Source organism: Chrysemys picta, chromosome 9 (genome assembly GCF_011386835.1).
Source record: "Chrysemys picta bellii isolate R12L10 chromosome 9, ASM1138683v2, whole genome shotgun sequence".
Lineage (NCBI taxonomy): Eukaryota > Metazoa > Chordata > Testudines > Emydidae > Chrysemys > Chrysemys picta.
In genome coordinates, this window is record NC_088799.1 from 98,234,218 (window position 1) to 98,250,369 (window position 16,152).

The window sequence follows — 16,152 nt, forward strand, 5'->3', positions numbered from 1 at the left end:
TTATGGTGCTAGTCAAAGAGTTGGGTGAAGTGACTGAATGGAGCACTACATTGCAATCCTGGCTCTACCGCTAAATCCCTCTGGACACGCCTACACGGCAAAAAACCCCTCAGGGCAGCACATCTTGTGAGTCTGAGGGCTGGTCCACACTGGGGCGGGGGATCGATCTAGGAAACGCAACTTCAGCTACGAGAATAGTGTAGCTGAAGTCGACGTTTCCTAGATCGAAGTAAGTTTACTTACTACGGGTCCACGCGGCGCAGGCAAGCTCCCCCGTCAACAGCGCTTTCTCCTCTCGGCGAGCAGGAGTTCCGCAGTCGACGGGGGAGCGCTTCTGGGATCAATTTATCGCGTCCAGATGAGACGCGATAAATCGATCCCAGAAGATAGATCTCTACCCGCCAAATCGGGCGGGTAGTGTGGACCTACCCCGAGACTAGTCGGGCTTGTGCTATGGTGTTAAAAATAGCTGTGTAGACATTTGGGCTTTAGCTGGAGCTCTGGGTCTGAAACCCGCTCCCTTCCCCATGCTCTGAGACTCACTGCCTGGTTTTTTTTTTTGTTTTGTTTTGTTTTTTTGGAGAGGGGGTTGGGGGGGGGGGGTTGCCATATAGATGTAACCTCTGTGACCTAGAGCAAATAATTTAACATCTTTGCCTCGTCTTTCCTGAATGTAAAAAGAGAAAATCTGTCAGCCTAAAGAGCTTTTGTGGATTAAATGGTTAACGTTGGCTAAAATAAATAGGGTTAATTAAGTGAAAGGTATTGTTATTGGACCCGTTCCTGAAGCCCTTCCTGGGACTAACCACCCATCTGACTTTACCCCACACTCTGCCACAAAACTCCCATCTACTTTCCTGTAGGAATTTGTTCAATATAGTCAGACTTCTTTCAGTTTAAAGTTCATCTGAAAGCTGCCTTGCTGGGTGGGTTATTTTATTCAGCCATGTGCAAAGCGTGATACATAGCACTGGTGGTATTAACGTACGCTGGCAAAGTACTATGCTGGTTTCAGCTAGAGATGTCCCGGTTGGTACACAAGTCATTCTTTGGTAAATAGTATGTGGGTTTATTTGCTCCCAGTGGAAATTCTTAGCAATCTATAAGCCACACTCCTGTAATGTGGCACTTTTGTCCCCCTCTAGTAGCTAGGGTGGTTTGTCTGCTGCCGTCTCTAGGTCATTTATCTGAGGCAGTAAAGGCTGATGGTATTTAGACCTAGATCCTCCCGAACATTGTAACATGCACGAATCATTCTCCATGACTTCTGAGGGGAAATGGTATTTTTAAGGTAAATGAGATGGCTAATGTATTGCCTCAATGTACAGACTGCAGGAACACGCTGCGGAAACCATCGAGGCCCTGCAAACAGCAGGAATGAAGGTCTGGGTGCTTACTGGGGACAAGATGGAAACTGCAAAATCCACCTGCTATGCCTCCAGGCTCTTCCAGACAAACACTGAATTACTGGAGCTGACCACAAAAACGATGGGAGACAGCGACAGGAAAGAGGATCGATTACACGAGCTGTTGCTAGAGTATCATAAAAAGCTGCTGCCGGATTTCCCCAAAAATAGCGGAAAACTTAAAAGGTGCGAGAGAGCATGTGGGCAGTTTGTGTCTGGATAACTGCCCTCGGTGAAGATGCTTAAAAGGAAGGGAAATGATTTCGCTTCGGTCCTGCAATTCCATGTATGCAGGGGAAGAGCTCTGGATTTCAGGGGGACTGCTTGTGGGGATGAGTGTCCCCCACCTGAATCACATTGCAGGATTGGAGCCTCTCTGCCTATAAACAGTCCCCTGCTTTCCTATTTTGCAAACATAACTGTGCAGTACTTGGGCATGCCCTGTTATTCCTTTTATATCCAAGCTGTTTGAGTTAATTGAGCACTCGCGCACGCCGAGCACACGCACATTCACACACATTGAGCACACACGCATGTGCACACACACACACTTATGCACGCTGAGCACACACACACTCACGCACGCTGAGCATGTGCACGCACATGCACACTCATGCACGCTCACACTCATGCACGCTGAGCACGCACACATTCACACACGCTGAGCGCATGCCCACTGACACACGCACACTCACCTCTGGCAACCAGACCTGTTTTCGTTTAGAAAGTATTGGGGGTAGCTGGGTTAGTCTGGATCTGTAAAAAGTGACAGAGTCCTGTGGCACCTTATAGACTAGCAGACGTATTGGAGCATAAGCTTACTTCATCATGGGTGCATGCATCTGACGAAGTGGGTATTCACCCACGAAAGCTTATGCTCCAATACGTCTGTTAGTCTATAAGGTGCCACAGGACTCTTTGTTACTTTCGTTTAGAAACCATTTCTTTGTTGCCCAGATAACACAGAAATGACTAAATTGATTTCTTAGAAACTTAAGGCTCAGACTTTCAAGTCATCTTTTTCTGTTTATATTCTAGGAGCTGGACAGTGAGCCAAGAATATGGACTGATTATAGACGGCTCGACACTGTCGTTGATATTCAATCCTTCCCAGGATTCCAGTTCCAGTAACTACAAAAGCATTTTCCTACAGATTTGCCTGAAGTGTACTGCGGTTCTATGTTGTCGGATGGCTCCTTTGCAGAAAGCCCAGGTAGGTGCTGTCGGTACACTGATAGGGTCATTTTGCAGCAGCTACAGGCTGTTTTGAGTGTTACTTGCAGCACACTGCAGTAGCTAAAACAACTACTCCAAACTTTCCAATCTCCATGTGTACAGAGGGGCTCCAAAATCCATATTTAGGCATCTATACACGGTGGTTTGATTTTTTTTTTCAGAGGTGCTGGACACATGTTGCATGGGCTAGAAGTCAGTGTATAACTTGGCCCCTGGACCGGCTGCAAGCTGGGGCAGCGGCTGTCTTCCAATACCTAAGCACAGACAATGCTCCAGAATGTATTTCCTCTAGATGCAAAAGATTCCCACCAGAAACAAGGCTAAGTGGTTACTCTGCATGTGAGAAACAATTGTTCTGTACCTTAAAGTGAAGCTGTCTTGATGTAGACAAGTAAAACCTCTTAATTTAAAAAAAATAAAATAAAATAAAAGGGAAAATCATGTAAGTATGAAAAACATGTACCATGCAACTGGACCTTCAGCAAGTTCTATCTAATTTCCTTTTCCAAAGGACAGATGCTACCAGAGGTATTTCAGCAAGTCTATTATAAACCCTCTGATGACTTTGATTTAACAGACTGTCTCCTGAACCACGAAATTTAACAAAATTCACTCATCTGACTCTTTTTTATTTTATTTTTTGGCTGTGTAGGAGCCTTTTCCGTGCGTTGGTGTATTTGTGTCACAGTCTTGTCTTTCATAGAGGTTTCCTGGAACTATTTTTACAAGCACTTTGAAGTTCAACTCACCTATAAATAAAGGGACAGACTGATTGATCTATTTAATTCCATTCCAAGCTCTGAAAACAGGATTTTATGACTTTTCCGCAACAACTGATAGTATCGAAAAGGCCATAAACAATGTATTTCCTGCACTGCTCTAGGTACATAGGATGTGTCACATGAAACACATGGGAGTTGCATCCTTGTAACTGGGGGCAGAGTCTGACATTTGGAATGGAAGGAAGGGTACCGCTGATTTATATCCCGGCATTTCAGCTCTACAACATTAATTCCAGTGCTAGCTCTTGGTGATGACCATGATAAAACTCCCATTGGCCTCAGTGGGATTATTTCAGGCCTCGATCTTAAACGGCTTAAAAGAGAAAAGAGTTAAAAAATAGACCCGCTGCAGTTCGCGTGGCCGCAGTTTGATTGTGTTAACTGGAATTGGATCTAGTTGGGTGGGCTTTTAGGACAACTAGAAAATCCTCGCAGGATTTAAAATGAAGGCTGCACTGAATCTCAACCCTGTGTGAATTAGTTTGAATCACTTTGTTGAAAAGCCGACCTGATTTACTTTTTGTCAGCCAGAAAAAAACGTGTGAGTCTGTTGTCTCCTGGCCAGTACTGTATGTGCTGAGTTACTCAAGAATGCTTGAAAGAACAATTGACATTTGGACATTTCTGCTGACCTGTTGTGTATTTTAATTTTTGTAGATCGTTAGAATGGTGAAAAACACCAAGGGCAATCCAATAACACTATCAATAGGTGACGGTGCCAACGATGTTAGCATGATCTTGGAAGCACATGTCGGAATAGGTGAGAAATGTGTGGAAATCCTAATACCTCAGTCTAGTACAACTCTTTCCATCAATAGCTCTCAAAGCGCTTCACAAAGGAGGTCAGTATCATTAGCCCCTTTTTACAGATGGGGAAACTGAGGCACAGAGAAAGGATGTGACTTGCCCAAGGTCACCTAGCAGGCCAATGGCAGAGCTGGGAATAGACCCCAGGTCTCTGGAGTCCCTTTCCACTAGGCCACGCTGCCTCCTCATGAGAAGAAAATAAGTAAAATACAAAATAAATAGAATGTACTATGTCCTTTAAGCCTTGAAGTTGGGAAATAATGTATGGAAATGTAGAAGCTGATGGTTTCTTTACTTGATATATGGTAAATATACCATAGGCACTTCTGAACACTTTGCCCCAGTCTGTTTAGCTTGAAGACTTGCCTATTTATTGGTCAGTTGAGGGAGATGGTCAGTGAACACCTTTGCTTTCACAGGGCATGGCCTGACCTTGCTCCCATTACAGTCAACGACAAAACTTCCTCTGAATAAAGCAGGAGCCAAATCAGACCCATGAAGCATTAACACTAGATCCTTGATGCACTGTCTTTAACCACATGGCTCTACACTCTCAGTGCAGCACACAGGGATTTGCTAACTTGTGGTAACAGGGAGTGCCTGTCCAGTTTCCCACTGCTGGAAATATGAGAGAGTTGTGCAATAAAAGGTTTTTAACATGTTCTGCCTGAACCGTGTTCGCAAAACGAGAAATCAGTTCTTAAGGGTTTAGATTACAGGATTTTAAAATAGTAGTAAAATATAATAACTATTTCTGAATGCTAAGGGTTAAATTCTTGGCCCATTAGAGACAATGGGACTTTTGCCATTGACTTCAAAATAATCAGGATTTCTCCCTAAGAAAATATTTGCCTCTTTCTCAAGGTATATGGGGAACTTTTATTTAAAGCAAGATGCCGATTCATAAGTAAATAAGCTACATTTTCCATTCAGAAAATACAGGGCCCAATTCAGGGGTCATGCAAATTGCATGGATCACTTTGTCATACAGCAGATTTAAGGGGGAAAATAATGCTTTCACATCAATTTGGCAATCAGTATAAAATGAGCTCAATTTCAATGTCCGGTTGTTGCAAGGAGGGAATGTAGCAGTCAAAGCGATGAAGGTGTGAGATAATATCTGTTCATTCCCGCTTTCTTGCGCCTTCCTCTGGCTTTTCCTGTTGTATCCCACTCAAGCCTAGTTCTGTTCCCATTGAAATCAATGGAGATTTGCTGTTGATGGCAATGGAAACAGGACTGGGCACCAGGTTAAACCAAATGTTTCTCTACTCTTCTCATCATTGCTAGCTTTGGGCCTGAAAACGTAATTGGATTAGCACTGTCTTGAGCTCAGCTATAGAAGGGGGGATGGCTTAGTATTCTAAGTATCTGCAGTGAAATAACTAGAATGCATGGAACTACGTGTTTACGGGCTGGCAAGGATGCAGGCAAAACTCAACTCCCACTCTTTAACTGTTTGATAAACTGCATTCCTTGCAGTTTATTTTGTTAGGACCTGCTGGATGTGAACCTCAAAACAACAGACCTTATTGTTATGAAGGACAGTAATGATCCCATGGAGTGTTAGGATTTTGCTTCCTAGTTTAGCTGTCTGGGGCTCTCCGCCCCAGAATGGCACTGTTGTTTTGAATGGCAGTCTGCCTAGCACATTGGGATCCTTGGGGAGGTGACAAGTGCTTCCTTCATAAATCGGCAAGTCTTTTTTATATATTTATTGTAGCTTGGAAGGTTAAACTGTGTTGGCAAATCTAGTGGCTGGTCTGAATCTAAATTCCAGCACCCTGTAAATCGCTCACCGTATTTATGTGCCATTCAGGTATAAAGGGCAAAGAAGGTCGTCAGGCAGCAAGAAACAGTGACTATGCTGTTCCAAGGTTTAAGCATTTAAGAAAACTGCTACTAGCACATGGGCATTTATATTACGTGAGAATAGCACACCTTGTACAGTATTTCTTCTATAAGGTAAGAATTTACATTCAACTAACAAATGTCATTGAACACTATTCAGGCATTTTCCCCCTTTAATATTGACAAAGTCCACTAGAGTTTGTTCGTAATCCTTTTTTTGTAGTTCATTTTTCTTTGTAGTTTTAAAAGTATATATCATTAGTAGTATAGTTAGTAATAGATGTCTTACTGTTACGGGTTGTACACAATCCGTGTGTTAATCTTCTGCTGTAGGGCTTGTTCCAGTGCCCAGTGTAAATATTAAAGCTGGATTGTTTGTCTTTCCATAGCAACAAAAAGATGGTCCAAAGAGTTTACAATTCAGCTAGCATTAGCTTCATGTTTCATAGCCAGATTTTTAGCCCTAAATGTTTTCTATATGATAATACAGTAAATGTGAAGCATAATTCAGATTTATATTTAAAAATCAAACCGCTCTTAAGAACACAAGATGCTTCTCTACTAAAATCGGTCTCTAATTTTTCTAGAACCTTTGCTTCATTTTACCACAATTTTTATACCAGTTCTTCTGTGGATTCTCGCAACAGGTATGTTCCAATAACAAGTTGATAAAAACACGCTCTAAACTGTCAGAAAGTGAAGTTCCATAGTCGAGATTTGGTTTTGTTATCCTGCATGCTCTCCAACTAACTTTATCAAAGATGCCACTTAATGGAAACTGTAATCTAATTGCTAAGCAACAGATTTGGAACGTTAAATATTTGCGGTATAACTTTAAAAAAAAAAAGAAGTTCCAAACTGTTTTCCCTTTCTTCCCACCATGCACAGAGGGGCATTTTCCAAAAGTAACAAGAGAATGTTTTTAGAAAGTCTTGCTATTAACTCATGTTGATATCCCTTCCTCTGTTTTATAAAAGAACAAAGCCACACTATTGTATCTCCTTGTACTAAAAATGTCTCTCACAGGACTAGGTGGAGGAGCTTATTCCTTAACAATAAGCTTTAAAATAATGAACCCGTTGAGGATCTGTCCCAAATAAAACAATGAACCTATATTCGACCTAGTCCAAATGAGTGCCTCAGCTGTGTAGAACTTTGTGCCCAGCTGTGTAGAACTTTGTGACAGGTGGGATGATGTGGCCATTAAAACAAAAAGGTCTTGGAACAACAGTTTTGGGTTCCTGTGCTCATTTGTGGATTTGTTTGTTGTCTCTGGGTTGCCCCAGGAGCAATCAGAAGGAAGAGCAAAACCATTCAGGCAATTGGAAAATGACTTCCATTGAAACAAAAAGAGGCTTTTCTTGGCTGTAGTCCCTGTCTAACAAGGAATCTTTCAGAGAGCAGGTGCCGAGGACAGAACATGTGTGTTTGTTAAAGTGGTCTAGGAGGTCTCAACTGTATTAATTAGAATCCAAACAAGAGAGCAGCTGTTGACAAGGTAGGAAGTGACTGCTCTAAAATCACTTTGCCTCCTACCTTCCCATGCTGCACACCTAAAACAATGAGTCCAAGATTTTAAACAGGCCACTTCAACTTGTTAATCCCATGGGCTCAACTGCTCTTTAATTACAACCTAAAAAGGCTTGCCTGACTGACAAAGCCTCCCATGTATGCTCGCAAGCTCAACTTTCCAGTGGCCCCCATTGAACCTGAGCAAAAAGACTGGGAACATAATGAAAGTGGCTGAAAGACTGTATTACATTGATCGAAATTCAGCCACTGGTCTTTTTGAGATCCCTGCTTCTTGGTAATACTCAACCACATCACTCTTAGACTTCTTTTCGAGTTGCTTTTACACTAGACTTACCAGCTCCCATATTAAAGATGCAAAATGAGACTGCAGGGCGGGTGTTTGATTAACAGAAGGAACCTCATTTTAAATTTGGAATCTGAAAGTATCATTGGGCTTGATCCAGCAGCCATCGAGCTTGCTGGAAATTTGCCCTTTCACTTCAGTTTGGGCAGAAACAGGACTTTTGTCATTAAACTGTAACAGTGGTAAAGGCAACTACAACTTGCCTTTAACTCCGTTGCCCCCAAGCATGAATTGGGCTAAATTAGTCATTTGTTTGTTGCTTTGACAAGAATATGAACTGTCCTGTGTGTGTGGAGGGTAAGAATAGGAAAGCTTTTTATCTTTTTAGGGGAAAAGTTTTAAAGTAAACGGGGACTTTTCTATAAATATTATTCACCCCCTTCTGCTGTTTTTAAGCCTCTATATGATGCTGCTTACCTTACAATGTACAACATCTGCTTCACGTCACTACCTATCCTGGCCTACAGTCTACTGGAGCAGCATATTAACATTGAAACTCTGACCTCAGATCCAAGATTGTATATGTAAGTAACAAAGGGTTTTGCAAGTTCCCACCAGGCTCTTGCCGTTAACTTTCTAGCAGAGATTAAGGCTTGTTAGTAAGATTAATTTTGCAGCGTTTGCTACTGTTGATCTCCAGACACTCCGGTCCCGCCTCTGTGAAGTGGCAGGAGTGAACGGAAGAGTAGCGAAAACGCTCAGGTCCTTCTGTCTCTTGAGTGGAGTCTTGGAACTAGCGTGCTACTTTGAGGTCCTATGGCTTATTTGTAGTCATTTTGAAGGGGGCTTTATAGATTGGAGAATGCTACAGTGAATAAACAAGGCAGTGGCTCATTGCCGTATCCGTGCAAAGGTGTGCCATGCCATGACTGCAATTTCACTTTCCGCGGGAAAGGGAAAGTTAGGGAGCGTGCCCCTCTACTGCCGTGTCTTGTACAAAATGGGAATTATTCCTGAGTCAGCTAGTGACACGCGAGCAGGTGATGGGAGGGTGGAAGGCATGTCCTCATGATGAGAGAAGAGATGCACTCACTTACAAAGAGATGCATATTTCTGAGAGTCTGGCATGCAGAGAGCTAGATCCTTAGTTGGTGTAACTTTATTCCTCATCCTTCCCATGTCTCCCTAGACTTCCCTCAACAAGGCTTTAAGCTGAAGACTGTGCTGTGCTATCAGGAGTCCCACAGTAACTTTCAAGAGCAAAGTATAAACATTGCTAGGGGAAAGTGCTGTTTAATAGACGTCTCTCTTTCCAGGGGGGTTGCCACCTAGTAAAGGCTATCAGAGAGCATGTTTTTTCATGGGAGACCAAATGTATAGATTCTCCAATCTTCTCTCCCTCTCTCCCGCCCCATTAGCCACTGGTGTGTACACACACACCTGGCACAATCCCTTTATCACCAGCTAAAGGAGGCACTTTTTTCTCGGACTCTCTTATTAACATACTGGCAGCACACAACTGATCCCAGTTTTCCTGTTGCCCACGCCCGCAAGTAAGCTGTAGAGATTACTATCCGCATTTAGAGCACCAGCAGTGAAACAAATTCAGGGTTGCTCCGTTCTTTTCTGTTTGGGTTCTTACACTGTGTCTATCACAGTGGGATTGGTGCACCTTCCTGCAGTGCATTAAGCTGTATGGCTGGCATCTGTCATGGTAGCAGTGACCTGTTCAAGCCAAGAGCCCTGGCCCAGAGAGGAGCCAGCTATCACTATTCACCAGGCACTAGTATGGAGTCGGAATGTAATCTGCCTTAGATAGCTAAAAGGTAGCATATGCAATGGACTTTGCCTGCTTTTGAAATGGGCACTCAAATGTCCTCTGCTACCCTCCTTCCATTTGGCAAAAGACCACGGCATGTTTTTAGACTCTTGCTGAATCCTGTGTAGCAAATGCACTCTCCTGGCTGGCTAGAGAATGGTGAGAATACAAAGGGAGGCGAGCCTAAGAAAAACAAATGAATTTGACAAGACGCTGGCTCCAATTGAATCCTCCTGACTTTGCATGTGTGGCTGACTAAATGGACATAAATGCAAAGACCAAACAAAATGTGCAGGAAAGAAGCGCTGATGATTTTCCTGACCCCAAGCGTTAGCCCTGTTTATGATACAACCTTGTCTCAGAAACACACATTACAGAACGTCTTCCTCCTTCGGCTTATTATAGCATTGCCTTTGCCACATCATAATTGGACTTAAGTAAGCCTCTGTATTATAAACTATAATTATAGTTCAGTGCCACAGCTGTTTGCAGAATCCAGCCTGCTGGAAATTGAAGTAATCCCTTTTTAGTTATAAGGGAAGAGGGGGGGAAGTTGCTGTTTTTCACTTAGATGCTGTTTTCCCCCCCTAGCTCTAGCTAACCCCCAAATCCCAGCAATAATAATAAAATAAAAAGACTATAAAAGCTTCTCTTGAATGAGGGGTATATACTTCCTAGAGATTTTGGGAGAACCTGCTTTTTTCTGCCCACCCACCGTTACTTATAGATGGCAGCAATCAAAGCCTGCAATGCTTGGTATCTCTCCATTCCTAGTATATGTGCATTGTTCTGGGATCCTTTGGAAATGGACAAGAAGGAACAGAAGAAATGGTACCCTGAGCTATTCCACCAGAGGGCGCTCATTTCTACAACATCATCAGCAGAGCCTTCTGTGAAAGTGTCCCAGAGCCTGTAACTACTGTTGTTTAAGTGCCAGATCTTGTATCTAAATTAACCCCGTCCCAGAAAATTCAGCAAAACCCCCCATCTTCATGTACATTTTGCAAACAGTTCAGCAGGTTACTGTCAGCCCGAGCATTTTCCTTAACAAAGGAAAGGCGCTAGCTCCGCAATATCTAGGATTCATGTTTCTGAACTTGAAGAAATTTACATTTTGAAAAATACAGAGTAGGCAGAAGCAAATGGAGAGGGGCAAGCAGTTAATTTGATCATGGCAATGACTCCTTTATTACTGTCCTCTTTTAAAATGGAGCTGCTGGAATTTACAGGTGCTAAGTTGTGTAGTAGTTTGGTAAACACAGGGCTAGAACAATAATGCAACCCGCTGTCTTCCGCTTGGACTGCGCCAGGATTTGAAGCTACTTCTCTAGAAGTGAAAGGGGAATGCATTAATCTCCTGAGCCACAGCGGTCATAGATTTCTGACGTCATTTGTGCTCTCTCTCTATAGTGAGGGATTTACTTTTGTGTCGCACGGATCTCACCACCAAAATGCAGGGCCTGGTTCAAACCCCATTGAAGTGAGTGGAAAGACTCTGAAAAAGTGAAAGTGATTTTTCTTGTCACTCTGTTTCTTGACAGGAAAATTTCGGATAATGCCATGTTACAGTGGAAGCCTTTCTTATACTGGACCTTTCTGGGCGCCTTTGAAGGACTTGTGTTTTTCTATGGAGTTTACTTTCTTTTTCAAAATTCAACATTAGAAGATAATGGAAAGGTAAAAGAAAATAAAAATAAACCCATTGAGTATATTAGTGTGTGTGTGTTTCTGTACACTTTGTATAATATGTGTATGTATCAGTCAGTGAAATGTGTCTAGAGTCTTGTCTTATGATGTAGTCACGAGTTCCCCTTAGTAGAGCAGGAATAATTTGAGATCTGTAAACCAAATTAGGAAAGATTTTTTTTTTTTTTATTCTCTGTATGTGAAGCCTCTTCCAGCTTGCCATGTAAACCGTTTAGAAATGGTTCTGTTGTCTAGGTACAACGACCCCATATACAAATGTGACTGCAGTCAAAACCATGAGACAATCTCGTACCTTAGGCTTCACACAAAACTTTTAGGGGGAGTTCTGTGTGCAGAATGATAGCAGGATGAGGCCCATCAACTTCAAACCTTCTGGTTTGTAGTGACACCTAACCTTGCCAAACTTCGAAAGTTGATATTCGGAGAGAAGCTATTGAAATGTGGGTTGATTTCATGTAGATATAAAACACGTATGCATGGAATGTTTGGAAAAGTTTTATAAGGTCCATTTTATAACACAATTAACCCATTGTACTGTGTTTACAACACCCTTACGTACTTCAAGGGTGGCTTTCTATAATCATTCTGGTTCTGTTCAAATGAATTTGATTTGCGCTAGTATGCTATGTAAATGATTTGAGAGGCTGAGTCTGCGTGACACTCTGAAAACGAGCTATGTGGCTTTGTCTTGTTTTGTAACTACTTAGAACTGTAAGGACTGCTACCAGCAATTAATCATAATATCCATGTATGTTTGATTGAATCCTTTTTCGCTCCTATTAACTTTAATTTTTTTGCATTTTTTAAAACTTTTGCATTTCACTTTCTGTTTTAATGTATGCATCCAGATCTTGACAGCCTGTGGTAAGCATCTGTCCCATTCATTGCCGTCATTTGGATAAATATGCAGTATCCGCTTTTCTCTGTTGTGCGTAGTCACTAGTATCTGCAAACAAGCAAACTCAGAATATTCTAGTTTGAAAATATCAATCCGTATGTTCAGCAAATGGAACAAAGTTACACGAAAAGTGCAGCTACTGTGATGCTTTCCCTGTTATAAGAAAGCACAAACTGAGGAAATCCCCTAAATACAGGTGGTCCAAGTGACTTACATTCTTGATAAACATGGATGTCGGTAGAAGATTTTGTTACTGTCACAACAAGTTAATTGTTTGTATGGTACTGCATGGCATAGGAGTATTGTAATGGACAGCAAGCTTTACAAGAGCATATGGTGGTGCATATCTTTGTATAGTTGACTCTAAAATAAATCACTCCATTGAATTTTACCCATTGTAGTTACTAAGTGTGTAGTTGGTTTTGTTTTTCCAACAAGACAAAGAGATACATGTGGTGATTAACGTGTTTTTCAGGTTTTTGGGAACTGGACCTTTGGAACTATTGTTTTTACTGTATTAGTGTTCACCGTCACTCTGAAGGTTAGAAATTTCCTTTATTTTCAATATGCCATTGAAAGATTATAGCAGAAATAAATTGTGTGTACTGTAGTGTAAAATTATACACTTTATGCTAGAATGTATCAGTGACATTTATTTCCTGTAGGGTTTTGGATCTTTGATCCTTTTGTATATTTAAAATGTCCATCATTTCTTTACCGTACAATGTAGCTCTCACAATTTATAGTCTCATCTAGATTTTTCATGTGTGGGTGTGTTCTCTCCCCTAGTACTTGTGAATTTGGTCTATTGCCTTTTCTTCCCTACCTTCACCTCTTGGGTTTTCAGCTCAGGAAAGGAGAGAGGGACAACCGAAAAATTTTCTTTACCCAGTCTTGGCTCCAGTGCTTTTCAATGAGTTGGAGCTCTGTCATAAAAATACACTTGCCAGATCATAATTTTAATAATTTGCATTGCAGTAGATCCCAAAGGCCTTACCAAGGATCCAGGGTGCGGTGAGCTGTGTGTTATATACAGCCTACGTTGGCAAAGGGTCAGTCTTTGTCCCCTTGTAGTGGTTAGATCAGGGGTAGGCAACCTATGGCACGCATGCCAAAGGCGGCACACAAGCTGATTTTCAGTGGCACTCACTCTGCCTGGGTCCTGGCCACCGATCCGGGGGGCTCTGCATTTTAATTTAATTTTAAATGAAGCTTCTTAAGCATTTTAAAAAACGTATTTACTTTACATACAACAATAGTTTAGTTATATATTCTAGACTTATAGAAAGAGACCTTCTAAAAACATTAAAATGTATGACTGGCACACGAAACCTTAAATGAGAGTGAATAAATGAAGACTCGGCACACCACTTCTGAAAGGTTGCCGACCCCTGGGTTAGATTATGTATAGAGCTTTGAGTCTGCTACTGCCTGCTGGTTCATTACCTCAAGCAGGAAAGCATCATGTTGTTAGATCCAGCGGTCCCCGGTTTGTTCCCCACAGAATTCCCAGGCATCATTACAAATACTAGAACATAAGAAGATGCAGCCCCTTCACCAAAGACCTTACAAGAGTTTTCTGACCTATCGTTCAGAATAGCAAGTGGAGCGTGTGGGAAGAATATACTCACAACACAGTCATTTCCCGGATGAAGTATTGAGTGGTGTCAAGCTTTTTCAGTGAAGCCTTTCAGTGATGACTTACAGCTCATCAGGGAAGGTCTTTTGTTGATGTTGTGCCAATGTGCAAATCAAGTATTCTCATTGTCAAACCTTTGCTAAGAGACAATTGACTAGTGAATTTAGACAGGTACATGAATGGAAGGAGAATCTCTACTGCATGTGAAGGAAATTTGTGATATAAATGGCACTGGAGACACTTTGTAACTAACTACTATTCCATTTGTTGTTTTCACCTATATAGCTAGCGTTAGATACTCGATTCTGGACCTGGATGAACCACTTTGTGATTTGGGGCTCCTTAGCCTTTTATGTCTTTTTCTCATTCTTTTGGGGAGGAATCATATGGCAAGTATCTTTCTTCTTTCAGTGATGTTTTTGTTTTGTCTTTAGGTGAATGTGCAGTGCTTGCATTGTGTGAAAGAGACGGACAAATTCATGGGTGTGATGGGACTGCAGGAATCCAGGGATTGGGGGTTCTGTTGTTAATCTAAAATGGTAGATCCCTAAAATCAGTAAATAGTTTTAGTATTAGATGCTGATTAATATACAACAAATAGTGCAAACTGCATGGAAGAAAATCATCAAGAAGCAGACTGAGATTGAAGTTGGTACTTCTGTTAATGTGAAACTGTCTTATTCTTTGTTTCATGGCAACTGCAGTAATATCTAACTGCTGGGGATGTTTTTTGTTTTCTGTTTTGTTTTGTGGTGGTGGAATTAGTGATTCATTATCCTTTGAGATAAGTCAAGGATAAGTCAAGGAACTCTTTCACTGTTTATTAGCCGAGCTTGTAAAATCAACTTGCTTGTGGTGATAGTACTTGCTTGGAACAGCTGTCTATCAACCTGTACAGAAGCAAAGCCTACCTTTAAAAACAAAAATGGAGTTTCTAGCCCCTATGGCAGTAAAGATAACCTTTCACATGAGCTATGATGCAGAGCTGTCTTCCTCAGTCTTCAGACAGACTATTCCAATGCTGCTGCTGTTCATGGCTTTCCCAGGCTGTAACCAAGTGGAAATTGATGCTGAATCTTGTCAGTTTTCACTGCTGCTACTGTGAGTTCCCTGTGGGAAACAGGGTCACTTAAGAGACCCCGATTAATTTCCCTACTCCTTAGGGAAAGCTAAGAGCAGCCGTGGAGGCTGGTACTTGGGTTTCTGACTGAGGAGAAGCCAGGAGAAGGGTAGGTTAGTGGAGACCACTATTATTTGAGCAGCAACCAGGAAGCTGTGGGTCATGTGTAGTGGGGTAGGGGAGGTGAAGGAATGGGGGCCTTCCTCTTCCAGTGGCCAGAAGAATTTGGGGGCTTTGGATTGATCAGACACCTATTAGCTGGGGTCTACAAAAGATCTTGCAAACAAACGACACCTTGGTGTGAATCCAACAGCTTTGGTGAAGAAGGGGGGTTTGGTTTCTTACCTGGGGGTATTCTTGGATATTAAGGCCACCGTCTTAATTTGTCCTGGTAAATATTTCAAACTCTGGGTGGGTGGATGGGTGACCTGGAGGGGGAGAGAGAGAGAAAATGTAAGTGAAGCACACACTGTGGGAAAGATGCTAGTGGAGTGGGAAAGAGAACAGAGGAAGCAGACAATGAAAATAATGCAGGAATTGATACTCTGTGATACTTCGTAAGGGAGGGAAGAAGTGGAATGAAGTCAGGAAGAGACAGGCCTGTCTCCCATTGACTGCGGTGGGGCCAGGAGTTTACCCAGCATGTCTAACAAAAGCAGGTGAACCATAGTAAACTAAACTCGTTAGGCAATGTTCTGCAGATTGATTCCCCCTGCAATAAACAGCACTCAGCCATTGTATTCCTTTGTTTGGCAGGGACAGCACCCTGAGTTGTAGGCTTTGCCCACAAGCCAGTAGGTGCTGGGTCCATTTTTCAGTCCCTGTCTGCTAATAAACAAGCTCAAGTAACTAAACTAGCTTTATTCAGGGCCACAGGCTGCGTTTGCTCCGGACTCTAAGAGTTAAACAGATGTTTGTCTGTAATCTTACCAGCTATCTCATTACACTGCAATTCATGGATTTTCCACTGGAGTGTTTACTTTGCATAGCTAAATGCATAGCTAAATACTTAGCTCATTTATGTATGAGGCTTCCTTCCATGCATCTGTCAGTTCCCCTCTGTCATCAGGG

General features: G+C 42.1%; 1 protein-coding gene across 9 annotated transcripts in view; it reads left to right on the forward strand.

Moving 5' to 3' along the window:
• Positions 1–16,152, forward strand: part of ATP11C (ATPase phospholipid transporting 11C) — a 117,991-nt gene that overhangs the window by 88,644 nt on the left and 13,195 nt on the right. For all 9 annotated transcript variants that reach the window (XR_010590302.1, XM_065556717.1, XM_005294606.5 and 6 more), the window contains 9 exons: positions 1,329–1,592; positions 2,445–2,619; positions 4,082–4,184; positions 6,051–6,196; positions 6,670–6,729; positions 8,355–8,482; positions 11,259–11,394; positions 12,798–12,863; positions 14,247–14,350. Coding sequence is in view for 8 of the 9 variants with exons in the window: in XM_065556717.1 (XP_065412789.1) it covers positions 1,329–1,592; positions 2,445–2,619; positions 4,082–4,184; positions 6,051–6,196; positions 6,670–6,729; positions 8,355–8,482; positions 11,259–11,394; positions 12,798–12,863; positions 14,247–14,350 (1,182 nt within the window). In the remaining variant the exon portion in view is untranslated. The remainder of the gene's footprint in view (positions 1–1,328; positions 1,593–2,444; positions 2,620–4,081; positions 4,185–6,050; positions 6,197–6,669; positions 6,730–8,354; positions 8,483–11,258; positions 11,395–12,797; positions 12,864–14,246; positions 14,351–16,152) is intronic.